At 33.7% G+C, this 27,020-nt stretch overlaps 2 protein-coding genes across 2 annotated transcripts in view; both read right to left on the bottom strand.

The window, feature by feature from the left end:
• The window catches only part of LOC125874176 (putative ABC1 protein At2g40090), a 211,666-nt gene that overhangs the window by 178,865 nt on the left and 5,781 nt on the right, over positions 1-27,020 (bottom strand). The window lies entirely within an intron of this gene.
• On the bottom strand, positions 6,156-14,157 carry LOC125874177 (cytochrome P450 90A1). Its single transcript, XM_049555022.1, has 8 exons — positions 13,609-14,157; positions 13,142-13,291; positions 12,795-13,061; positions 7,504-7,590; positions 7,331-7,409; positions 6,815-6,921; positions 6,584-6,714; positions 6,156-6,505 (listed from the first exon to the last, which is right to left on the bottom strand). The coding sequence occupies exons 1-8, from the start codon at positions 14,134-14,136 to the stop codon at positions 6,382-6,384; spliced, it is 1,473 nt and encodes a 490-aa protein (XP_049410979.1). The 5' UTR covers positions 14,137-14,157; the 3' UTR covers positions 6,156-6,381.

Here is a 27,020-nt window from a genome sequence, read left to right as displayed (position 1 = left end):
GGTCTTTCTTCTGCTTATTGAAATGTCATATGCTTTAAGAACAATTGTTTGACAATCTTTGGTAGGAAACCTGAAAATTAAAAATAATATTAATTATCAAATAAAAAACAATATTTCCTTATTAAAGTAAAATAATCTAAGGATAAAATAGTATCTTGGTGTTTTTTCTATATCAGTACAAAGGACATAAGCAATCATCTCAACATTCAAGTTGAAATGTCCTTCGCGGCACGTACCCATATCACATGTATGTTCTTTAATGTATTTTTCATTATCGATTTAATAGTAGAGTACTCCCTCGCTCTCTTTAAATGTAGAAGCCTAACTGCTCTTTGCAATTGTTTCTTTGAATTGAACAACATTCTTTTTTCAATATAAATAGCACTATTTATAAAATCTTATGGTTCAAGGCACATACGTTGTGATGTATATTCATTATGCATATCAACAAAGATATATGGACCATTTGGGAGATGATCAAGATAAGAAATTTCATGAGAACGAAACTTACGCATGCGTATTGTGGGTGATGTGACTACTAATTATTGAGTCGGTAGTGAAAAATATTCTTCGTCGTGAAACGGACTCATGGACATTGGCTTTGGTGATCGATTGGGCGTCAAAAATCCACCATCACTAGATGATGCCTCAAATGGAACAATATCTTCTGATATCTCTGCATTAAACAAATCATCACTATCACTAGTTGACGGTGAGCTGTAATTTGGAAGGTCACAATCATCGATATTCACAGGATCAATGGGTTCATCTTGCGTGATATTTTCCCTATATAAGTTTACCTCATACAATAAACTTACTTTAAAAAATATCCAGTGTTGGACGTACCGATAATAATCATCTGCATTAAAAGTAGGCAAGACATGAAAAATAAGGATGGCCCAACATTTTCCGTCATTTCAAAGTATGAGGGCTGACCAAAATAATTATTTAGTTCATAACTTGGAGCAATATTCATCTCATGCTGAGCTAAACCGCTACAATATAATAATAATAATAATAATTAAAAAAAAATCATATAAATTAACAAAAAATAGGCAAAATCAACAAATAATAATCAAAGTATAATTATTAAGCATTACTAGTTACTTTCATTAATAGTTTCGCTAAATTCAAAATCATGTCGATCGATAACAATATTTTGATAATGGGTCAGTTAGGAAATCATTGTATTGAGTTATGGGGAATCTATCATGGCTATTACGATTTTCTAATTGGGATGAACATCGAGCGATAAAGAAGAATGCCGTTGAGTAGTCTTAGGCTCCTTCTTAACAAAGATTTCCAACATTGTTAACTTGATTTGATCTATTTAGTCGTTTGGAACCCTCCAAAAGTCTGTCAACGATTCGTCATAATAGATAATCAGCTCTCCAAAATTTACTTGTCATTGTGATAAAAAAAAAAGTAGGGTATTTTTCAATTATAATCAATACTATTTATACCCATTTTTTTATAAATTGATGAAAGAAATTTTTCATATCGGACATTAAGTGAATACTTAGCATTGTGTTTGAGAGGACAATTATAATGAACAGTATTTCTGTCATGTATAATTTCACCATCCCAATAAATTGGAACTCTAACTTTTGGTTCAAAAGACTTTTTTGTGATTGAGATGAAGAAGAATAAAATATTAAAGATATTGAAGGTGTTATGTTTGAGCATCCTTAAATAGAGCTTGAAGGAATTTTGAGATTAAACAAAATAAATATATATAATGTAATATTTTTTTATTATTTTTATGATATGTTAAAATCAATATAATTGTATGACAAACACTGTAAAAACTACATAAAGAGACACAATTTAATGTCAAACAGAAAAAAAAAATCCTTTTTTGTAAAACATTAATTTTTTCTTCCACTTTAAAAAGTGAAAGAAAAACTTACACTTAAAAAGTGTAAGAAAAAATTACATTTTATATAGTGTAAGGAAAATTTACACTTTATAAAGTGAAAAAAATCAATTTTATGTTAAAATATAGACGTTAACGGACTAACGTCTATCGTTTATATTTTGGGTAAAACGGTATAAAAATTTACACTAAATTTATTTTAGTTACTTTTTAAAATCATGACTTATTTTGGTCAATTTTATTTTTTTATGGCTCAAATAGATTCCAAACTCATGCAGGGTGGGGCTGGGTGTGGTGGGATGAGTTAAAACTAAATTTTTTAAGCCCAATGCGGGTGCGGGGCGAGGGTGGATTTGAAAGAACACCAAGTCATTTATCATTTTTATTTTTTATTTTTGTGTCTCTCTTTAGTCCAGAAAAGCATAAGCTTAGAGTTTAATTGATATTTTATAATTTGTGTTCGAATATGTTTAATTATTTATGCCAATGTGATTCAGTTAGTCAAGAAACGCAAAAAATAAAATAAAAAATTATCTTCTTAATCGAACTGGCCATAAGGCTTTATTCATATGTTGGGATAAAAAATGCAGTATTATTTAAGTGATAAATAGAATAAAAATGGATGATATTATTAATTAAAGATAAGCAATTACTTAATTTTAAGAGATTAGACAAGCAATTAGGAAATGTCATTAGAATCATTTTTTTCAAATAAGTCACGAATAATTTAGTAGTTGAATTTTTTTTACAGTTAGTAACATTAACAAGGCAATAACACGAGCATTATAACTTAATATTATGTATTTTAACTAATTAACAAAATGAATAGAGAGAAAATCTTAAGTGGAGCGGGCGAGACGCGCTTATATGAGATGGAGTGGAGCAAATTAAAATTTTAAAAAATTGTTATGAAGGGCAGAACAAGTTGATTTTTTTATCGGTTAAATTCAACCCGTCCCGTCTCAATCCATTGCCTTCCCTAGGGATGTCAATAGGGGGTGGGGGGTAAGCCTTGACCTATTAACATTTTGGCCTGCCCTACCCTACCCCGTTTAGTGTTTTTTTTTAAAATCAACCTGCCCCACCCTGCCTCACCCTGCCCAGCCCCGCCCCGCCCCGCCCCATTACAATAACAGTGCAAGACCCCAAACCCATCAAGATACGTGAGTTTTTAGCTGTATCAATCTTCATAAATCTGAGAAAATTGAATATTGGTAAGTGCTGGTAGGAATTGAAGGAGTAAACTTGAAATTTTGATTTTTTTTTGTGCAGGTAGCAAATTTATTATTCTGTCACAATTGGAACGTCGAAAAATATCAAATCACACCTTGAATTACAACTATTAATTAATCACTAAATTACAAAACAACAAAATTCCAAAAATATTACTCCATTAATTTCAAGTGACTGTGACTATATAATTTTATTTTATTTTTTGGTGAAGTAATTAAATTGCATTAGAAAGGCATCAAGAAGATGCAAAGGTTACAACTAAAAATAAAGTTGCTTCAAACATGAAAATAACATGAAGCTAACTATGCAAAAAATTGTAAAGCAACCATAAAGATAAACCCCCGTAATGAAACCAAGAAATGGAAAAAAGAAATCCAACTAGTACTTTAAGCTGCAGAATCACAGTCTTAGGAGTCGAAAAGTCCCCAAATCGTTGAGGTTTTTTCAGCTTTCTTCACCGATTCTTCTCCTCTAGCTATCTCATCCTTCATTTTCAGACCTTGCCCTGCGGTGCCCTAACCCATTAAACTTTTTCTAAAAAAGAAAAAACTTCAGAATATGACAAACATCCATATATATTCAAGAAAAATAGCTACATTTTATTTTTTTCATGTTATATGGATATAATTAGATTATAAATAGCAAACTTAATTATATACAAATAAATAATTTTTATATATATATTTAATATAATAAATAAATATTAAATAGGAAAGTAATTATTGAATGCCTAATTAATTATGGCAGGCACATTTGTGATCTTTTCCCATGTTTACCATCATCAAATTTTTCTATTTCATCAATATTCATACATCACATACTTTCTGATTTTTTCCCCCCCAAATTCATTCAAATTCAAGATCCTTTACATCACCGCAAGAGCAATTTTTGTGATTTTGTATCCATCAGATATCTTCTAATTGCATATTTATCTCGTTTTTATGAACATTATATATCTACACATCTACACTTTCTTCTATTTTCATAGGGTTTTGATTCAAGAATTTGTTTATCCATTTCAATGGCTGAAATTAATACTCTGAGGAGGGTTACGAGAGATATACATTTATTTGACAAATTGTTGGATGAACTACCTTCTTTTGATTTGTGTATTACTCAACAAGAAGTCAAAATTTCAGGCTCTACTGCTGCAATGGAGAACGAAAGAAGAACAAAAAAGGTTAATGACCATATACCCTTAAATCTGCTTGAAAAAATCGAACATACAAAATTAATAAAGAAGAAAAAAGGTTCAAAAGTGAAAACTAATCTTGAAAAAAAGGAGAAAAGTCAACAATATTGATTCAAGTGGGTGAGAAAAAAGAACAGTCGAGCAGAAACAAGAGGGAAATGAAATTGAGATTTGTATGCTTTATTTTTTTTAGTTTAATGTCATTTACTTATATATCTCAACACATGTATTGTGTGTCATTGTCATTATATTATGAATTGTCCTCTTGTATTAAAATTGTTAGAAAATTTGATTTCGTATGCATGTGTATAGTTGTTAAAAAATGAGTACGAGAAGAACATGAACAAAAAAGAGATTGAGGGTTCTTTGATTGTCAATTTTGTATATAGTAGAATACTTATATACATAGACATTTGTATCATTATATAACCACAAGTTGAATTGTTGATCTGTGAATACAATTATATTTGAATACATAAGTACTCTGTCAAATTTAAAGTTGATTAGGGAATTCAAGTATAGTTGGATACATCCATACAATATTGTTGGCCTTTTCAAAAATTTATTTACAAGAATACTTATACAGTTTGATACCCACAAATTGTATCTTTTTTTGCTCGTGTGTCTAATGTATCTATACTTATACAGTTTGATACCCACAAATTGTATCTTTTTTGCTCGTTTGTCTAATGTATCCATATTTTTGCTTACTAACAGTGTTGAATGTATCTATATTTATATACATAGATACTTGTATTGTTATACAAGCACAAGTTGAAATGTTGATTTGCGAATACAATTATATCTAGATAGATAAGTACTATATCCAAGATAAAAAGTTGATTAGGGAATACAAGTATAGTTGTATCCAACGTATTCATTTTTGTGTTTAACAACAACGTATTCATTGTATTCTATATTGGTGCATTCATTTTTTGTTTAACTAGTGTATCTATTGCCATGTAGTTCACCTATTCAAAATTGAAATACTTAACCTTCATTCACAAATTACAATTTGCTTACATATAATAACTTGAATTAACAAAAAAAAAAAATTAATACCTTTACGACGCCAGAATAAGAATTATGGAGACAACAAGAAAATTGAGTATGATGTATCACAATTTTTGTTAAACTGATAAATAATATAATATGATATGTCTTTAAATGAGTAATTTTCAGTTATAAAGTTAATTATGGGAAGTTCCTCATTGTATGGACGTAATGTAAGGATAGTGGGTTATATTTAGAGTCAATTCTTTATTTAGTTTGTTGTACTTAAAGATGTATTAATGTATAAATAAAATAAATAAAAAACTATACAAAAATACAGCAAAAAAGTGATATAAATTGTAGTCATTTATTGTAAATAACATACTTATAGCTATTGATATTCATTAACCCTATAAATATAGTTATTTTTGTAAGTTACTCTAAATAATTTGCCCTGCCCTGCCCTACCCAGCCCCGTTTAAAGCTTCCCCTTCCCTGCCCTATTAAGGGTGTGCCTTGCCCCGCCCTCCCCCAATTGCCTTCCCTACTCTCGCCAGTCACCAAAGTGATTTAGTAACATATGACTGAGTTACAATGTCTATTCCTTAATGTAGTCGATGATATGATGCAAGGAAATTGTAATTAAATTTGACTACTAGTTACAAAGTCTATTCCTTGATGTAATTGATTGAGAATTTTCCCCAAATACACATACCTCTTAGGCATCGTTTGAAGGGATGTATAAAAGAATAAAATACTAAATAGAGCATATTAATAATGTTTGTATTAGTTGGCCTTATTTATTTTTTTGGTTTCCCATCCGGTGTCCGGAGCCCACATTGGAGTTTCGAAGGCAATTAGATCTTTAACCATGCTAATTAACATACATTAAAAGCTTTGCATTACTATTATATAATAAGCACTTGCTCAGAATAAAATCTTCCTGATTCCCCCAGCAGATCAGAGGGAATGTGATCTCTGCTCAATTCACTACAAAATAATTTAATTTTCTATGTATATGCTACACCTATATACTATTGTCTTATTTAACCCCTTTTCATACACCTCCACTCTGCATTCTACAATCTCACAAATCATTCTCTTCTTCTCTCTGCTCAAACAAGCTTCGATGTTGGACGTTAATTGGATATCGCTTCTGCATCCTTGTCGTTGGGAAGAAAATTAACTTATCTGCCTCAGCCGGAACCCAACTGCAATCACCACCAATATAAGTGCTCTACACTAATCATAGTATTGCGTATGTGGAAAATGAAATCTACATAGCATACCTAAAACGAGTGACCAAGTGGTGTAGGAAAACAGAGAGTTCCACTCTAGCAAGCTCGTAACCAGGACAGCGACGAGGTCCCCCACCAAATGGTGTGAATACGTTAGGTGAGCTTGTCGGTCCTGCACTATTCTGTACATTTTCACACATTTTGATAAATGTTTATTCACGTGAGTCAACACTTGTATTCAGATTTTATATGGAATAGATTGAGATGGATATATTAAAGCACCTGCCACCTCCATGGATCAAATGTACGCGCATCTTTGAAATGTTCATGGTCTAGATGAACAGCTCGGAAAGAAGCAAAAACCTTCCAACCTTTGGGAATGGTATAACCTGAAAGAAAATCATAAACTTCAACTGTTTTAGTGCCAAATGTCGATCATATCTTGTTGACATAGTAATAGAACTAATCATATTCCCCAAACTAATGACATTAAACGAGAACATCTTATTAACTGATACGGATTTTACTCTTCACATGTAAGTTCAAAGTATTGTATTCCATATTGGAAGTGTCATGTTATAAACATATCGAGAGAGAAACACTACAACATTTAGTGGCAATAGATTTTCCTTTTAGCAACAATTGAGTTAATGTCATTTATTGCATCTAGAGTCGCTAAAGCCTTTAGCGACATTTGTACAGTGTTGGTTATAAATATCATATTATATTATTGCCGCAAAATTCTTTATTTGTAGAGAAATCTTCCCTTAAACCACAAATAAGGTAATGACAACTTACCTTTGATATTTATGTCAGTCATGGCTCTCCTGAACACTCCGCTAATTATGTTAGCGATTCGTAGAGTTTCATTAACAACCTGAAGATGAAATCATAGACAAACTGATGACATGAGAGCATAATAGATTATAATGTGTAAGTTGAGCTTGATTTTGTTGAAGTAATGCACTTACACATTGAGTGAAGGGCATTGACTTGTAATCTTCCCATTGTAAAGACTCAACTTCACCTTTTCTTAACCTGATCTCCTCGTGCTCTTCCTGCCAAAACACGTTCAATTATAATTATAATCAATAATTCATTTTCGCCGACTTCCTGGCTAGTGATTCTTTAATATGTATAATTCTTGGCTAATGATTCTATTAAAATGATTTTTTCCTCTATAGACAATATGATCCAATCTCATGATCAATAATGATCTTCTTTTCCTGTGTCAACTCAAATTTACCAAGAGTAGATTGTTTGAATAAATTATAATACTCTTCTGTTCGTTCACTTTTAATTGTCCCATTTTAACATATGAAGAGAACACACCATTATTCATTCCCAAATCAATTTTTGAGACTATACACCAACTAATTTAGGTATTATGATAAAAACATGCATTTCATTTGTTATTTCTAAAGAAGCGTACAAAATCTATTATGGATAATGCAAACAAGTAAGCTAGTGAACGCTAAATTACCCAACCAAAATTAGAATTACATAAAGCAACAAAGAACAAGTCCCACCCTCTGTCGGAATGACCTGGCTACATTTGTCAATTGAACCACATACTCATCACTTTGCCAACTAAATCCTTAAACCCAGAACACAATTATTAAAGCCCTTTTCTCATCCAATCAGCGCGCGTGTAATAGACTCGATCACACAAATTAAGTGTTAAAAAACTAAAAAAATAAAATAGATCAATTTTCTAACAATTGTTTTCACTAAATTACCCTCAATCAAAATATGCATCTTTCTAAATTGGCATAATGTGTAGTTAGGTGAAAAATACTCACTTGAATAAATAAGGGTAAGGTTAGGAAAAAATAATCTCTTCTTAATTATTTGAAAGAAATGAAAACATTAAAAACATCAAATAACATAAAGAAATGAAGTTGGGTGTATGTGTATCGTATAGGACAGGAAAAAGAAGAAAAAACAAAGTCATTGGGATGAAGGAGTAGGAAAAGAAAAGTTAAAAATGTCATTAAATCAGAGCAGACACAGTAGTCTCAACTTTCAACCCTCCTTAGAAATTTAGCTCTTTTACTTTTTTCTGACTTCTAATCCCAGATCAGCCACACCATTTTCCTAAAGTCTTCCCCTTTTTTCAATCATTTATTTATTACTCCTCATTTCTTTTTTATTTCACTCATGTTTATTAATTTTACTTTGAAAATCTAAGTTTGACAAATAGTAGTAGTTTATGTACTCTTTTGTTAGTTTGTTTGTTGATTTTGGCTTGACATGAAATTTAAGAAATTAAAATATTTAAATATTGAGATCTTCAATTAAAAAAATGTGTAGAATATACTAAAAATGTCGTTTTATCTTGTGAACTTAACCAGGAAAGTTGAAATTAACAAGTTGTCAAAAAAATATTCATTTTGAAATGAACTAAAACAAACAAATCAAAACCAAGGGGAATGGTAGTAACTCAATGATAAGAGTAATATTGAAAAAAATAGTAAATCTCTCTTGATTTACTAAAATGAACAAATTTTAAAAAATTGTTTTCTGTATAAGGGACAAGTAAAAATAAGTGGGAGAATTTCTCCGTGCAAATTAATACATTCATATTTTACTACACAAAATCTAATTAAGAAGAAAACAAACTTCGGAATATACCAAGTTATATAAGAGTTTTGAAGCTTGTAATTTAAAACGTGTCATGATTAGTGTGGTAATAAAAAGTTCTCATGAAAGATAAAATAAAAAGTTTGAATTAGTTATTTTAAGGCGGAATGACCTGGGAGACCCTTGTATTTGGCTCCGTTTGTAAGTTCGATCCTCCTACTAATCAATTTGCCAACTGAACCCCTAATGTTTAGGGGTTCAGTTGGCAAATTGATAAGTAGGAGGGTCCAACTTACAAACGGAGTCAAGTGCAAGGGTCTCCCAGGTCATTCCGCCTTATTTTAATAGAGAAAGATACTATTTTTTTAAAAAAACTAATAAATAAATAAATTTAGCTCAATTTTTTCAAAAGAAAACAAAAAGGCAAACATAGGCGTGCAGGAGTTTGGTCATTTTTTTCCCTTTATTCGACAGAAACATATAGACCCTATGCTTCTGCTCTTCTTAGACTATATTCTACACCCTTTACTTTCGCTTCCTATTTTTTTACTATATGTCACATGTCTTGGAGGATGTTTAGATTTGGCTTAGCGCCCGTTTGAATTGGCTTAAAAATTGGTCAAACTACTTTTAAGTAGTTTTTGACTTCTGAAAATGTTTAGCAAATATAAAAAATTACTTAAAATAAGTTACGAAGTGTTTGGCAGGATAAAAAATAACTTAAAATAAGTAAAAAAATGACTTAAAATAAGTCAGAAAGCAAAAGTAGATCTTCCCCTACTTTTTATTTTTTGACTTAAAAGTCATTTCAATTTGACTTTTTATTTTTGACTTAAAAGCTACTTTTTTTAAGTCAATTCAAACGGGCTCTTAGTTTAAATATTCTTGATTTATAAGTTTTTTAAATATATATATATATATGGTGTTTAGAAAAAGATAAAAAGTACTTCACCGATCCCTAATTACTTGTTCAATTTTGGATTGACACATCTACTAAGGAAACAATTATGGTATAGTGAGTTTACTATTTTATCCTTATTAATTATGAAGTGGATGAATTAAAATTTAAAATTTTAAAATTTTCAAGAAGTTCTACCTTTTTCAAAATTAATTAATTGAGGGTATAATAGATAAAAAAAATTGTACTTACTTGATTTGTCAAAATTGACAAGTAAAAAAGAAAAGTCCATAAGTAATTAGAGACACGGAGTATCTTTCTAATTGTTTGACTTTTTTATGCCCAACTTTATAATTTTGAACTTATTTTTATTCCCAAACACTTGCAAAAATAAAAAATCAAAAACTACTTAAAATAGGTTAATTCAAGCCCACATCTTAACTTTTACTCTTTAAGTTATATTCACTATTTCTAAAAAGTCAATTCAAACATCCATCTTAATTTTAGAGGGTATTTGAATTAACTTTTTCTAAGTGGCTTATATTAGGAATCCCCAACTTTTGGTTTCTTTATACCTTTTTTTTCAACATTCAAGTTGTTCTTTTTAAGCACTTTTTGCAAACTCAAACCCTTTCAAAACTAAAAAAAATGGTTAAAAGTCAATAGCCTCTAAAAATGAGTTTTAGTACCCCAACTATACTCCAAAGAAAGATTAACATCAACAATCAAACAATTTTTCTTCTACTTTATTTAGTACATTTTTTTAATAATCTTAATGTCTAAATAGCTTTCGTACATTTCAAACTAATTCCATGAAATATATATCACCTCCGATCAATAGTGGAAAACACTCTATACAGACATTGAAAAGTTTGACCCCCATGTTATGGAATCTTTCCGTTTTGGGAGCACTTCTCTAGGTACACTTACAAATCTAAAAGACAGAGTAATACTGCTTTTACTACTTGAAAGTACTATTTCTTTATTAGAAGCGAAAAATTTTTGAGTGCGCGCAGGTAAAATTCCGCTCATATGCAATAGCTCGCAAATTGTATAGAAGAGGTCACCCGCACTAAACAAACCTTATATTCGTGACTATTATTTATTTTAAAAAAAGAAAGACACTTTTCATAGCGCTTAATGAAATAATTTAATTTTAATAGTTGAGCTTGTTGACGTGAGTCTACCAAACCAGGAAAGAAGTATCTTAATTACAAATCTTCTTAAGAAAGATCTATTTTTAATAAGAATAGAAATGGAAGTATATAAATAAAATATAGATAGAAAGTTAAATAAAGTAATGGGTATTATAAAATGGTAGAGTGGGTATGGGATTGAATGTGAACTTGGATGCACGTGTGATGTTGATACAACAAAGAGTGAGGACACATGGGGCTACCCAACGGTCCTTTTTTTCAGTACCAATTGCCAATTTCTCGTCTTTGTCGGCCACAAACACCATCTTATGAATGCTATGCATTTTTTTTCAAGTTTAATTATTCCAAATTACATACGTACTAAACCTTTTCTTTGTATAAAAAAAAAATAACATACAAGATTTTCTTCTTTTTTATTTTTTTTTATGAAATCCGTCGTCGGCTATTTTTTATGGGTGCACATAGACCCGCACTGGACAAGCTTTAGTGTGATGAGCTCAACCCAAAAGGCTCAAGTATTTTTTTTTGGGGGGGGGGAGGAATACTGAAAGCGAGTGAATATATTGAATGATTTACTAGCTAGATTCGGATCACTAGCTGAAAAAAATAGCTACCCTCTTTGACATTTTCCCCTTCCCAAAAACAAATGGAGATAAACTTAAGAATTCAAAAGTAGTTTACAAATAACAAAAAGTTACAGAATGTTGTTCCTCGAGTACTCAAGTGTAGAAAAATAAAGTATTGTGGTACGTAAATCAAGGGTCGGTGACTAACGGATCTCCATTTCCTCAACTTTATATAAGAGACACATAAAATGGAGGACGGAACAATTGTAGTTTTAGATTTAAAAATATAGCTAAATTCTCTTTTGATCTTATGGGGAGGAGTAGAGGACATTAAAGATGAAGATGATCTTTTGAGAACAAATCATGGGAACATTTATAAATCTAACCATAGTTTAGATCTAACTTTAGTTAATCAAATCTACATCATTAATATTAAAATTGGACATATGTCATCCATCCATCCAAGTAAGAAGTTAACAAAATGGAGATGAAGACAATGAGAGAAAAATGGATAGGAGCCGGAAAAGTATATAATTTTGTGGAAGAAATATTCCTTGATTTGTAGTTGTACAAATGACTTAAGACTATTAATCAGAATTGTCAATTTGCTTGGATGAGAATTTAGATGAGTAGATAATTCGTCTAACAGGTCAAACATGTGGGTAGCAACTTTAGGGTCCACTACACAAATTATATCATCCATTTAATTAATAATATTCTCTACGCAACATTCTCTTATATACTAAGAATCATATAGTTAAAATCATTAAATTCTAATAAAGTACTTCGACATACTTTATTTATTTTCACCTCATCTGTGGCAATATAGTACTTATGAGTAATATTATTTTCCCCTTAAATTAAATATACAAGGAATGAAGTACTTAGGTACTCTCTCCGATCCAATTTTAACTGCACGAAAACTTATTCAAAAGATACTATTTTTCTCGGTTTCATCGAAGATAAAATGGCAAATTATTTGAAGTAAAAATGTGATTAAAAAGAAAAATATAAGTTATATAAACACGAATAATAAAGAAGATTAGAATGGGACCGACCTTAAGTTGTGAGAGAGCATGGGGTGTCTCGGTGAGGAATTTGACAGCAAGGGTCATGATGGTAGAGGTGGTTTCATAGCCAGCAACAAGCAACGCCAGTATAAAATCAACAATTTCCTCATCGGAAAATCCTCCTCCTTCAACTCCGGCGGCGCCATCTCCTTCAAACAACGACTCCAACATATCATTCTTTCTCTCTCCTCCTTCTCTCTCTTTCCTCCTATCTCTCACTACTAATCCCAACGCCTCCGCTACTTTAGTTCTCGCCTGAATTACAAATAATCTATATATGATTATTCATAACAACCAAGCTAAGTTTATTGGATAGAACTGAAGTATATACATACTTGAATGGCCTTGCGGTAGGTGGATGAGAAAATAGGTAAAGGAATACTGAAGAAACCTTCAATAACAAGCATATACTCTTTCATCAGATTTTCAGTCCACTCACATGGATCAAAACTCATCAGCTGCTTCACTGTTAGATTAAACGTTATCTGCACATCCATCATCATGTTAAAACTGAATTACATTTTCGAAAAAAAAAAAGGCATGATAACATCACATTCTTCTTTCTATGGACATGTCACATGTGTTATCATCATAATTACAACCATCTTTACTTATTACCAATACATAATAATACTCTATGTCTCCATTAATTAATTTGGAAAAATACACTTAAGTTATGATACCCCACCACAAACCTTGGAAATCTGACTCATCTATGAATTTCTTATTCTCTAATCCATCAAAACTCAACACTCCCTTTTGCGCCGAATTGAAAAAAATAAAGAAATTACTCAATTATTACCTTTTTAGCCTCGTCCATGAGGAAAACCCGGCCGGTCCAGGAATCCAAATTAAGCCTAACCAACCGATCTATATCGGCCAACAGATGGTCTTTAAGGATGGAAGAATTAGCAAAACTCATAGTTAATGAATGCATTCTTTTGTGTAGAGTTCCTCTCATAAGCAACAGAGAGTACCTCCCAAGCAAATTCTGTATCGAACCGGGATAGCTGGACTCAAAAAGCCGGCCTTCATTCTGCAAAATAAACCGGTTCGTTTCCGGGTCAGCGGAGAAAACCGTCGGTTCACCAAAAACATGGGTGGTGAAAATGTTGCCGTATTTAGAAACTCGGTCATCGATGAAGGGTTCAGGATTTTCCGTCTTGTAGGCAGAAATTAACTGGAGGGTTTCTCCGATAAAGGGCAGGCCAAGGGTTCCCGGTGGGAGTCGATTTTTACGCCGGCGAAGATGAGCCACCGCCATACCCCGGACGAGATAAAAGGTGAAAACAGAGAGAAAAAGATAGAGAAAGAGATTGATGGCGTCCATGTTAATTAATTGTATACAAAACGCTCAGTGGATGGATGCCTACTTATACACTAGTCACAACGGTGAAAACATGAAAATGAATTAATTGACAACAAAAGGTAATTTTTTTATTAATAGAAAATCAATCAATTGACAAAAAAGGGTAATTTATTAATGGAAAATAAATAAATTGACAAGAAAGAGATCAGGGTTTTATAAAAAGGCACTGTGAAAACGCTTTAGCTAATTTAAAAAGCCCCTTTTAAGTATTTTTATAAGGATTTAATTTTAAATTAAAATTATATACGTCAAAAATTAAAAGTCAATTCAAATATATTCTTAGAATCTGTTTGGATTGACTTAAAAGTTAATCAAACTTAATTTTAAATTATTTTTAATTTTTGTGAGTGTTTAGCAAAGTTAAAAATAATTTAAAATAAGTTTACGTTGACTTAAAAAAGTTAAAAATCAAAAGTAGAAGTTTCCTTACTTTTTATGCTTTGATTAAAAAATTATTTAAGTTTGACTTTTTATTCTTTTAATTTAAAATCTATCTTTTACTAAGTCAATCTAAACGGGCTCTTAGTTCTGTGATAATTATGTCTTAAATGTTTGATTGTACATCTTAAACATATCTTGACGTCTAATATTTTGGGGAAATCTAATAAGTCTTATAAAAATTATATGTTAAATTCTTTAGTTAAATCTTTTTATCCTTATAATTTTAAAAAAAGTGAATGATATTTAGTAATTTTTTTATTTATAAAATGAAGAAAGTTATAGGTAATTCAAATAACAAGTTATATCATTACTTATTTACTAGTAATTGAAAATGTCGCAAGAGTGAATATCGCTATTTAAAAAGAAATACATAGTCGAATTTTATTTTTTTATTTACCATTGATCTTCATGTTTTTGTTCGATATCTTAAAATTATCATATTTTATTATTTCATTATTTGAAGCATTCTATTTTTCTTTATGAATAAGTGATGTTTTGATTATAATACTTATAATTTATTGATTAATATTTTTAGACAGGTAAAACTGCATAGTATGAGATCATCTCTAACTCAAATTTCTATTTTTATCTCCAAATATAAAGAATCTCTATATATTTAGAGAAAATCAACTCCAACCCACAACTTTATTTTTCACTCCAAAAAAAGGATCTTCTATTATTTCTTCAATATTATATTTTTATTTTTATTTCATTTATAATTTTCTATTTTATAAATAAAATCATTTTTTTCTTTTTTGACATAACCACCTTATATAATTTATGAAAAACGATCATATTTGCCCTTGTATTCTAAGAAAGGAGTTGTATTTATTCTTAGTCATACTTTTTTGATATATTTGTCTTTGTCGTCCAATTTTAGGCACATATTTATCCTTGAACAATTAAATATTATGCCACCACTTTTATTATCTTACGTGTCGCTTACATGTGTTAGAGTTTTGTCTTAATTCTCTTACCATATTTTAAGTTTTATCTTTTTCTTAAATGAAAATCAAATTATTACCATAAATGCATGAATTTTTCCTAAAAGGAAAACATAATTCTCTTCCATATTTGGTTTATTTTTTCCTTAGAGTAAAACTTTGGAACTCTATAAATTGAAGACTCCTCTTCTTATATCAAGAACACAATAGAATCCACAATGTAGTCGTTTAGAGAATTTTGTTTATGGGGAGATTTTCTATCTACAATTTTAATATTTTTATTAGTTTTTAATATGTATGTCAATTGGTCAAATTCCACATAATAATAATTTAATTTATGGTATAAATTGTTTTCATCTGATTTATCGATGTCATGATTTGCAATTGTAAGTTTTTGCATGACGCCCTAATTAATTTCGAACCCAACAAATGATATTAGAGCACATGGTCCAACAATCCTATGGCTCAACAAGATATAGGTTCAACGCGGTTTCGAATCAATTTGCAACTAATTTGATAATTAAGAAGATCTTTGTCCAAGATACATGTGGAGAAGAGATTTAAGCAATATTTTCTACATTCTTGTTGCTGCATCTTTGAAAATAAAAATAAAATATTTTAAAATCATTTTAACCTTTATACTTGAAACTTTATTTTTAACCATGACAATCAGCACTGATGAAGACTATGTGAAGAACGAAGATTATCATGCATGTGAAGAAGGTGGTCAAGTTTTATCAAGAAAATCCAGCCAAAAAGGGATATTTGTTAGGGTATTGCCCTGATTTTCTTACCATATTTTAAGTACTATTTTCTCCTTAAAGGAAAGTAAAAATATTACCACAAATGCTTGAATTTTTACGAAAAGAAAAACATAATGTTCTTCCATATTTGGTTTATTTTTTCCTAAGAGGAAAAGTTTGAAACTCTATAAATTGAATACCCCTCTTCTCATATCAAGAACACAATATCATCCACAATGTAGTCGTTTAGAGACTTTTGTTTATGAAGAGATTTCCTCTCTACAATTGTAATGTTTTTTTTTATTAGATTTTAATATGTAGGCCAATTGGCCAAATTTCATATAATAATATTTTGATTTTTAGTATAACTTTTTTGTCATATGATTTATCGATGTCATGATTTGCAATTGTATGTTTCCGCATAACGCCCTAATCACTTTCGAACCCAACAACATGATTCCTATATGGATACATTTTTAATATAATTAAAAATTTACTTTCTATTTAATAGTTTATCCGATCCACTTAAATAAAATCCGATCCGCTTAAATAAAATTCAACCCACCCAATTTGAAAATCGTTTAACTCGTACTTCAGTACTTATCATATCGCATCACTTTACCCATCAAAAACATCCGTAGAAAAACATATATAGAAAAATAACTTAAATACAGAGAAAAGAGCAACATTCATGTTTTATTAAGGGAGAAGGGTCAAAAATACCCATCAACTTTGTTTTATTGATTGATTATGCCCTTACAGTTAAAACAAAGTTATTATTACCCCTATCATTACCAAACTTGTCACATGTACCCCTCAATTGGATGGAAAATCCCAAATTAACAAAATTATCCCGATTTATTTAAATTAACCAATTTTAACCCGATTCGACCCATAAAATGATATAACCTATCTATGTTCATCTTCATTTTTAACCTAATTTATCTGTCTCCCTATTTCCTACTTCCTACTGTTCATCTTCATCACTTCCTTGAGCTTCAAATCAAACATTCTTCTTCGCCTTCTTTTCTGTTTTTTCCGCAACTCACGTCTCGGGCATCATTATGCCATTACAGACATCTCTTCAATACCTCATTCTTTTCCTTAGAACCTTCCTTAAATTCGATACTTCCAACAACGTTAAATTTGAAATCTCATTAATTATCGCTGATACTCTCCCTGATGGAGCCAACTTTGATTCGTGAGCTGATGTTGTGAAATTTGAACTGATTAACAGTTTAGTAAAGCTGTAGAAATGGGTTTCAGAATTTTTTTGAATCTTGGACTGTGGAATTGTGAATGCACATAAGGTGTTTGATATGTGGAAATAGTTCTGGAATGGTGATACAGAGAATTAGAAATAAATCGATTGAAACATCTCATGATTATGGCATAAAAGTTTCTGACTGAATTGCTAGGGCTTTGTAATGGTGCCGGAACAGTGATTACGGCGACGATGGGTTTAATCGTCTGGAAAGTAGAAAGGTTGGGGAAGTTGAGGTTTTAGGCTTACTTGTATTTACTTAATCCCATAAGGTTATGGAAATGTTATTCATGTCTTTAAAAATGTATTTTCCTCCATTATTTTTTGCCTTGATGTTTATATGAAAAAGATGAAGATGAACAAAGCGGGTCATATATTAGATGGATTGGAATCGGGTTTAAATTGGTTAATTTAAGTAAATCGGGTTATTTTTGTTGATTTGGGGTTTTCCATCCAATTGAGGGGTACATGTGACAAGTTTGTAGACGGCAGGGGCAAAAATAACTTCATTTTAACGGTAAGGGTATAGTCAACCAATAAAACAAAGTTGAGGGGTACTTTTGACCCGTTTCCCTTTTATTAATCATAATTGCTAGTTGATTTCACAAGTTTGAATAGAGAGGGAAGATGATTATGTAGTTTTTTTACCACAAAGACTTATGACTCTTCACATATAGTTAGGGCTTAAGTCATCGACGACCCCTTAAAATTGTTCGCATAATTCACTTAGACACCTCAACTAAGACTTGTACCTATTGAACACCTCTACCCCTTCAAATTTGAACCAATTGAACATTTTTTTGACGATAAACTAAAAGTATAAAGTGTGTGAAATACACTCGCGATGACATGAAAATTTGACGAATTAAATACTGACATCTGGTATTTTGAGTCCAAAAGTTTATTTAAAATATATTATAAAGTAAAAGAAAAAGAAAAAGAAAATTATTTTTAAGTTAAAAACTATAAAAGAAATCTTGTAAATACCCTGCTATTCCATCGGAGTCCAAAACTCCTCTCCTTCTACGGTGCCCCACAGCCAACACGGCAACCCATTTCTATAAATATGATATTTTTGAACCTTCTTGGTTCATCTGCAATAGAGAATTTAAGCAAAAGGATGAAAATTTATTGCTATTTTTGCTGAGTTGGGTAGAGTTGGCCATAAGTGATAAAAAATAATTGGCCAACCCAAAGAATGAGGTTTGAGCGTGGACTTGCATCGTGCCGCAACGTTAACTAAGGCGCTGATTGGGAGGCAACCCACGTTTCTATTTACTTTCTTTTTGAGTTTGAAATAATGGTGTGTTGATTGTGCATGTCAAAGTGTGGAAGGTGTTTGAAAAGTGCAGGTTGGCGAGCTAAAAATCCAGTTGGTGACTCGCCGAAGAGGTCTGCAAGCTCGACTTGGACCGCCGTTGGACTCAAGACATTTTTAAATTGGAGTCTGTAAAACTCAGTGAGCCCAGGAGCATATTAGCGAATCACCGACCAGGTCGGCGATCACGATTTTATCCGCCGTTTGTATCCCCACATTATGTGGGGTCTTGTAAAACTCGGTGAGATAAGTACCAACTCGGCGTATCACCGAGTGGGTCGGCGAGTAAAACTTATGTCGCCGAATAGGCAAGAACTGGACGATTTTTAAAGGCCAAAGGCTTAAATTTTCAAACTCTTTCACTATCCTCACTTTTGAACTTCCCAAACTCACACCCACACAATATTTTCCGTATTTTTTCATTTTTATCTCGTATTAGTCATCAAGTTTATATTCGGAGTTGGATTCTCTGCCGCCTAGCTTTTCAACTTGTTTTATCGGCATCTAAGGTTGGTTTTCCGAGCCCCTAATTCATTTTTAGCGATTTTTACTCTTATGCATTGATTTTATCTTAATGATGTGTGCTGGGTCTCTCTGATCGTAATTGTATATGTGTGCTTGTTTTAAATTCAAATATTTTGCCCAAAATGCCTTTCTTGTTGAAATTCCTAAAATTTTCGTGCTTAAAATTGATTAAAATTGTAGGGTTGTGCTTGCATGTTGTTGGGTCTAGTCGGGTGAAGTTTAAGTAACCCGCATTTGTGCAAAATGACGTAATTTACCCAATGATGGAGCGGTTGACGTCATTCTTAAGGGCAAAGTCGTCAAATGACCAATTTTGGCTAAACCGAGAGAAGTCTGAGTATCCTGGGGGGAATGGGTAGTATGGGTCTAGGTTTAATTGAATGGATGCATGGTTTAATTTTATTTTCGGGGCTTGCGGGGTTGAATTTAGAAGTTGGGGTTGACAGTAGGCACGTTGAGTCGTTTGGCGAGCTGGGTCGACGTCGCCAAACCACTCGGCGGTTCGCCGAATCCCCCTTATCGCCTTTAATTTCATGCTAAATTTGGAGTTCAGGTTCTGCAACTTTCGGCGAGGAGCCTGAGTTTGCCGAGTGCACTCGGCGACTCGTCGAAAGTCCTTCTTGATCGCCCTTTCTGCGCCCCTAACCCCTAAAATGCACTGTAACATTCGGCAGGCTAATCCTTCCTCGCCAAAAGCTATCGACGATTCGTTGAAAGGCCCTTTCCATCGCCGACATGCCATTTGTCTGAGAAAATTTTGAGCCAATCCTTTCGACGAACCTGATCTGGCTCGCCAAAGCGATTCAGCGACTCACCGATCCTTTCGGCAAGTCTGTGTGTAATTAATTTTTCTGCACATCTGCTTGAACTGTTTCTAACTTTCTAAAATGTGCTTGCAGATATGGCTAGACCTAAGGTAGCTGGTAGAGACATTTCGTCCCGCAAGAGGGCCAATTGTATAAAGATCAATGAGGATGCAACTGCATCTAAGGCGAAGGCTACCAAACTTCCCACAACAGATGGGAAGGGAAAAGGAAAAGGGAAGGCACCTACGTCACCGAAGGTCGTCTTTGATAGTGACGGTATCTATGTCACTCACCTCACCACTTCTGAGAGTGAGCGTGAGCACCCGGAGCATTAGGCTGCAACCTCTTAGTCTGAGGATGATGAGCTAGTAGCAACACAGATGGCAGAGCTGCATTCTAAGAGGCTGAATGATCCGTCTAGGATCAGGACATCCCAGGCCACTATAACTTCTCCCTCTCCAGCACAAGCCATGGTCCTAGCACCACCGATACATGGTCCTCCTCCCCGATCTATGAATAGACTAAAGATTGAGTGATTGAGGACCATCATAGAGGAGAAGAGGGTGTCTACTGATGGTGTCATTGATAGATACCCAGAGATCATGTGATGTCTGAAGTCCCACAAATTCCAGCTCTTCACCAAGCCCCGTGGCCCGTACATTCCAAGTTGGGTCAGAGAATTCTACAGTGCTTACAATGCCTTGATACCACAAGGGAAAAACCCAACAGCTAAATTCAAGCCTGTTGACTACGTGGTTGTTAGGGCTAAGATGGTGCAATGTGATTATGCTGCCATCAATGCAGTCTTAGAATGCACAACGAGACTTGATGATGACTGTTAATACAAGATCAGGACAAAGACGCTAGAAAATATGAAGAAATGGTTGGATCCCCTGATATCAGACGGTAGTCCTAGGTGGCTTGAAGTTGGAGTAGCAATTGAAAAGAAGGACCACAATGTAGCTGCGAGGTATTTGTTTGGCTTCATCAGCAGCACCATCATGCCATCCCAAAACGAGTCAATTCTCCGCCACGCCAAAGCAACCTGTCTTGGGTGTATCATTAATGGGACACGGTTGAACCTGGGGATGTTTTTTAAACTAGAGATGCTGATGAGGGCCAAGCAGCCCCAGACTTTCCTCCTCTTTTCGGTGTTGATCACCGAGCTGTGCAGATGAGCTCGGGTTCCTAGAGATGAGAAGAAGGATGTGGAAGTGATTCCCATATCTTCTTCAGACATACAGAGGATTGAGGTGGAGTACCTAAAAGATGAGGCGGAGAAGAAGAAGGCAACCCCGGTGGACACATCCCCGGTTATTGATATTTAGGCAATATTGCCTACTCCGGACCCTGGTCCTTCAGGTAGATCCAGTGTTGTTCCTTCTGATACTCCTAGTTCCACTGCTGCTTCATTGCCTCCCAGATTTGGTACTGCTACTGCTGCCTTCCGGCCCCCGCTCACTCAGGCTGCATTACTACGGATGGGGTAGCTAGCCCATTCTCCTGATCGTCGTGCCGCCAGACTTGAGGCCTCCATTCTAAGCATGATTCAGACAGCCCTCACGGATGCTGTGACACCTTTGAGTGCTACCGTTGAGGAGGTGACGGCCCTAAAGGCTGCTATTGCTGCACTGAGGAGAGATGTGGACCAGCTAAAGTCCACCGACATGTCCATGATTTTCGGGACGGTGGAGATCCCAGATGTTCCAGTTGAGCTAAATATTCCTCCGGCTACCACCGAAGATGATGTTCAAGCTGAGGAGGCAGCTGATCCCGAGTCTAAGACTGAGACAGATTAGAAGATGCTTGAGGTTGTTGAGGAGGCTTCTTACGAGGGCCTTACGGAGACTGAGGAGGCCATGATAGATGCAGTTGTGCATACTTCTTTGGTAGATACACTTTTAGCTGACCCTAGTGGACCTACTACTGTTGATGTTGCACCGGGCATTGATGCCCCGGCAGATAGAGCGATTGTTTAGATAAGATTTCTCTTTACCTCCCTCTCTGTAGTTTTATTTATTATTAACTTTTGGATATTTTCTTGCATTTGAGGACAAATTGCTTTTGTTTTGTGGTGGGGTGAGGCCCACCTTTTGTGATTCTTGTTTTGTTGACATTTTCTGTATATATTGGGTTTTATGCTACATTTTGTGTTTTGACATTGTTTTTGTGGATGTTTGAGCTTGTGGCTCTATGTTGTAATTGTAAATGAATTTTGGACCCTTCCAAAATTTTTGTGCCACCTCTTGACTGCGTTTGAATGTGGCTGTTCTCTTATAAATTTGAGTATCGGTTTTGATCAATATCGATGACTTGAATAGTGCTCATAATCGAACAAAAGTGAATGTGTGGCTACGATGAGGCCAAATGAAGTTGCATAGGCAATATGTAAACTTTTTGCATCTCGTTGTGACTAGCCGGTTATCAAATGAGTTTCTTGTGAAGAACATTGCACACAAGCGAAAGTGTGGAGTCTTGTTTGATATTGGTGCCAATGCCTTGTGTGATGAGCTTATCGTGAACCATGTATGATGACACCTAGATTTTTCCCTTTTGGTCCGGTTGACCAAGTGATGCAATCTCTTGAAATGATCTTAGGCAACTTTGAAGAGTGTGAAACAATTTGACATTATATCTCTTTTGTGGCCAACCTTGTGAGTGTATGATCTTTACTTGAACACCCTTTGAGCCTTAACCTTTTTCTTGGAAGAAATTTGATGCAAATTGTGACCTTTCTTTATCCATTACCCATAATCCTCATGATTTGTGGTTTGTTTGAATAGCCAACTTAGGCCAAAAGCCTAAGTTTGGGGTGTGCTAAAAATAGAAGGTAAATCAAGAAACGCAAAGAAGTCCCCTTTGACCCATGGTTTTGAGAAAGATGGAACCCCTCCATACAAAAAAAAAGAGAAAAAGAAAAGAGGAATGAAAAAGAATGAAAAAGTTTGAAATAAAGTGCAAAAGAAAATGGGGTGTCCGGTATTTCATGGAAAGTGAATGAGCATGAATGAGAATGATGAAGAAAAGGAAAGAAAGTGTTGTTCATATCACATATCATGAGGATAGCAACCACTGAGCCGAAATGACCATACCTTTACACTCAGTCCCGTTACAAGCCTTGAAAAGACATTTTTGATCTTGAGTAAGCTGAAACAAGTGTTGATTGGAAAATAAGGGCAAACCTATGGGTGGAGTCATGCATGTGTTCATCTTTGTGAGTGTGAGTGTGAGTGTTGATGGTCATTCCGGAGCTATAACTTGTTGAACCATTGTGTGTGAATATGGAATCATCCTTTGTGTGAGGGCATTTGAGTACCTTTGTTGAGCTTGAACTTGCATTTGAAGCAAGTATTGTGAACTTGAGACTCTTTGATAATGGTGAGTCACAACTTGAATCTTTGAGTGCACAATTGATCCTTGCATAAGTAAGTTGAGTCTTTTTTTGTACATTCATGATTGAGTCTTATGTAGCATTGTTTGAGACATCCTTTTTGAACTGCTGAACTTGAGTTTTACTTGAGGACAAACAAAAGTTTAAGTTGGGGTGTTGATGAGCCCACAATTTGGACTCATTTAGGGCTTGATTTGGAAAGATTTTGTGTCCTCAAATGCTTGTTTTGTGCTAATAACTGATATAAAACCCTTGATTTCCAGGTATTTGGATTGAGGAACAAAACATGGACACTAATTTGCAAAAAGAATTGAAGTGAGCTGAAAGAACGAAGAAATGAAGGCCTGGTAATCGCCGAGTCCCTTTGGCGAGTCGCCGAATGGTCATCATCTTGCCTAAAGTTCCAGTGTGCCAAGCCCTAAAGAAGAAAATCAATTTGGCGATAGAAAGGAGCAGTCGGCGTGTCGTTGAGTGGTTCCGCGTTGTAGTGTTGGATCGCCCAAAGTTACAAAACTTGAAGATGCTGAAGGCCAAAGCAGAAAGGCGATGAACTTGGCCAAAGGGTAGATCGCCGAGTTAATCGGCGATCCTGACTTACTGCGTTGAATGGCCCTTTACAGAATATGTTTGCCGACTATAAATACATTTTAAAACATTAATCTTAGGATCTTTTATCATAATCTTAGAATCAATTTTTAGAATTTCAGTGGAGAACTCTGAGTATAGAGACTAAACTTTTCCTTAGCTTTAAAGAATTGAAGTTTTCCATTTTTAAGAAATTGGAAGTGGGTCTTTGAGATTCTTCAACTTGGACCTTTGTAAAGACGAAATTAATCTTACCCAGTTGATGGAAACACAATTTGGTAACGATTTCTATCTTTTTATGATGTCTAGCTAAAACCCCAATTCTTGGGGTGTGATTATGTGATTATGGGTTGATTTAGCTTGTGGGTATTGCTAATTGTTAATTTAAATGCTATTTAGAAGTGATTTCATTCAGTCATTGTGGTTTAATTTAAAGGGTTGTAGTTGCAAATGCAACTCTACCTTCGTGTTTTTGGCTTGCTCGATAGAGAGGTTTTAAAACCAAGATTACTGAATTGATGGTCAGTGGGTATTGGGTTGTCATGGGTTCAGCTCGAGAGATTGAATCCTAAACCCTTCTCCACATATTCAGCTCGAGAGAGTGAATGGACTAAAGCGAATGCTGTTTTTATTTGCATGCTTGTTGGTGTTTGAGAGAAACCAATTTGATTCAGGGTAAATTGTTCAGGAGAGGTTATCCCCACTAAAGTCTAGCTTATTCACTGATTTAGAACTATTGACTAACGGTTGCAATCACCCATTTGTCTATATTATCCTATAATCCAATCACATCCCAAGAACCCATTTCATTGCTTGTTAATTCATGTTATTTGCTGTTGTTGTAGCTGATAATTTAAAACCAAAACCCCCTTATTTGACATTCATGACACCCTTAATTTGAATTATGTTCTTACTCGTAAATGGCTATTCCTATGATTGACGTGAACATATTCATAATTTGCTATTGAATCTTAGACACGTACCACTCCCTGTGGCATTTGACCCCAACTCATTTAGTTGGGTTATTAAACTAACGAGCGATCATTGAAACTTAGAATTGGATGAAGTGTCCTGATACGTTATTCATACACCCACACACCAAACATGTTTAATTCAACATGAATTCGTCCTAAAAGTGGAAATTATGAATGTTCTTGATGTGTGTTCTTGAATTTACTTTCATTCTTGAATTTGGGATGAGATTGAGGAGTTCTTGAGAGTTTAAGGTCGATTTTAGAGTTGTGTTTGATTAAATTCTTGTGTACATATGCTTGCTATCTGAATTTAAACATAATTGGAGAAAAAGAATCGAATTTAGGCAATTTGGGGTTAGAAAATGAAAAAGGAACAAGTCGGCAAAATATGGGTACCAGGTCCGCGATGTGGACTTGTTCCTCAGAAAGGACAATTTTTCTTTATGTCGCGGACTGGTCACGGACTGTTCTGCCTCAAAATTTATTTCGCGACCAAATATTTAAATGCATCTCCGCGTTGCAGACTTGCTTTCAGACAGTGATTGCTTGATTTTTTCTCGTGTTTAACTATCTAAAAACACTCCTAAACATCATGAGATCTTTTCTATCACAAATCTCAATCCTTGAATCCATTATTCAATTCAAGGATCAGTTAAGAGTCAAGTAAAGAGAAGTTAAGAGCCAAGTCATGAGAAGTTCATAGAGTCTTCCAAATATCTTTTACAAATGATTTAAGATTGTTTTAAGACTTGAGTTTTGAGTTGAGTAAAAAGTAAAGTTGAAGTTCATTTCTTTGAAGTATATGGGGACTATGTATTCCCAAAGAGTTGAAATGTTTTCACATTTAAACAAGAAAAGGAAACCTTGATTTCCAAAGAGCCTTTGACCTAGTTTTCAGTAAATAATAAATGTTTTCACAATTAAGCAAGAGAGGAAGCTTTGATTTCCAAGAATATCCTTTGAGCTAAGTTTTTGAGCAATTATCTCAAATCACAGAAAGAAGTATGTTTTTAAACATAATAGTTAGTATTATATTTTGGGAGTAGTATTGAGCACCGATATGGGGGAGAGTTCAGACAACTCACATTCCCCATAAACCATGTAGCCATCATGGGTAGAAAAGGGTCATACTTTTTATATGATTCCTTTAGTGCTTTTTAATATAGACTAGTGGATCCACTTAGTAGTTCAGGTTCTATACCCTCAGCAAGGTATAGGGTAGCCATGGCAGTGTGAGGAAAAATGTTTTATCATCACAATAGTGCTGACGTGATGGTTGTCAGTTCGAGAAACTCCCACAGAAGTAATTGTATTCTTATATACACAGTTTATTTGTAGTTTACATACATTTCAGAGTTATAGTGTATCTTTGCATACACACAGAGTATTATTGTATTTCCAAATACACAGAGTTGACATATATGTTTTAAACAATTTTTCTTTATATTGCACTTGTTTTATACTTCTTTATATTGAAATGAGTTCAGTTAAGTTGAGTTGAGTTGAGCCAGGTAAGTTCTTCATTTCCTTTCAAGCTTATGTCTTGATTTAGAATTCCCCTCGCATACTCGTACATTCAATGTACTGATGCCATTTGGCTTGCATCTTATTATGATGCAGACACAGGTAACCAGGATCATCATCCAGCGCCTCATTGATCCAGTTGAGCATTCAGAGTCAGTTGGTGAGCCTCCTTGCTTTCTGTAGGGCTCCTTTGTTATCATTTGCTTTTTAGTATTTCATTTGTTAGGATGATCGGGGGTCTTGTCCCGACATCCATCTCAGTTGTTTTAGAGGCTTCATAGACAGTCATATGTTAGTTCTTTAGTTTATTCATTTACATCCTATTATGTT

Source organism: Solanum stenotomum, chromosome 8 (assembly GCF_019186545.1).
Source record: "Solanum stenotomum isolate F172 chromosome 8, ASM1918654v1, whole genome shotgun sequence".
NCBI classification, from domain to species: domain Eukaryota; kingdom Viridiplantae; phylum Streptophyta; class Magnoliopsida; order Solanales; family Solanaceae; genus Solanum; species Solanum stenotomum.
Note: the sequence above shows the minus strand (reverse complement) of the source record. Positions and strands in the feature narration are given on the sequence as shown.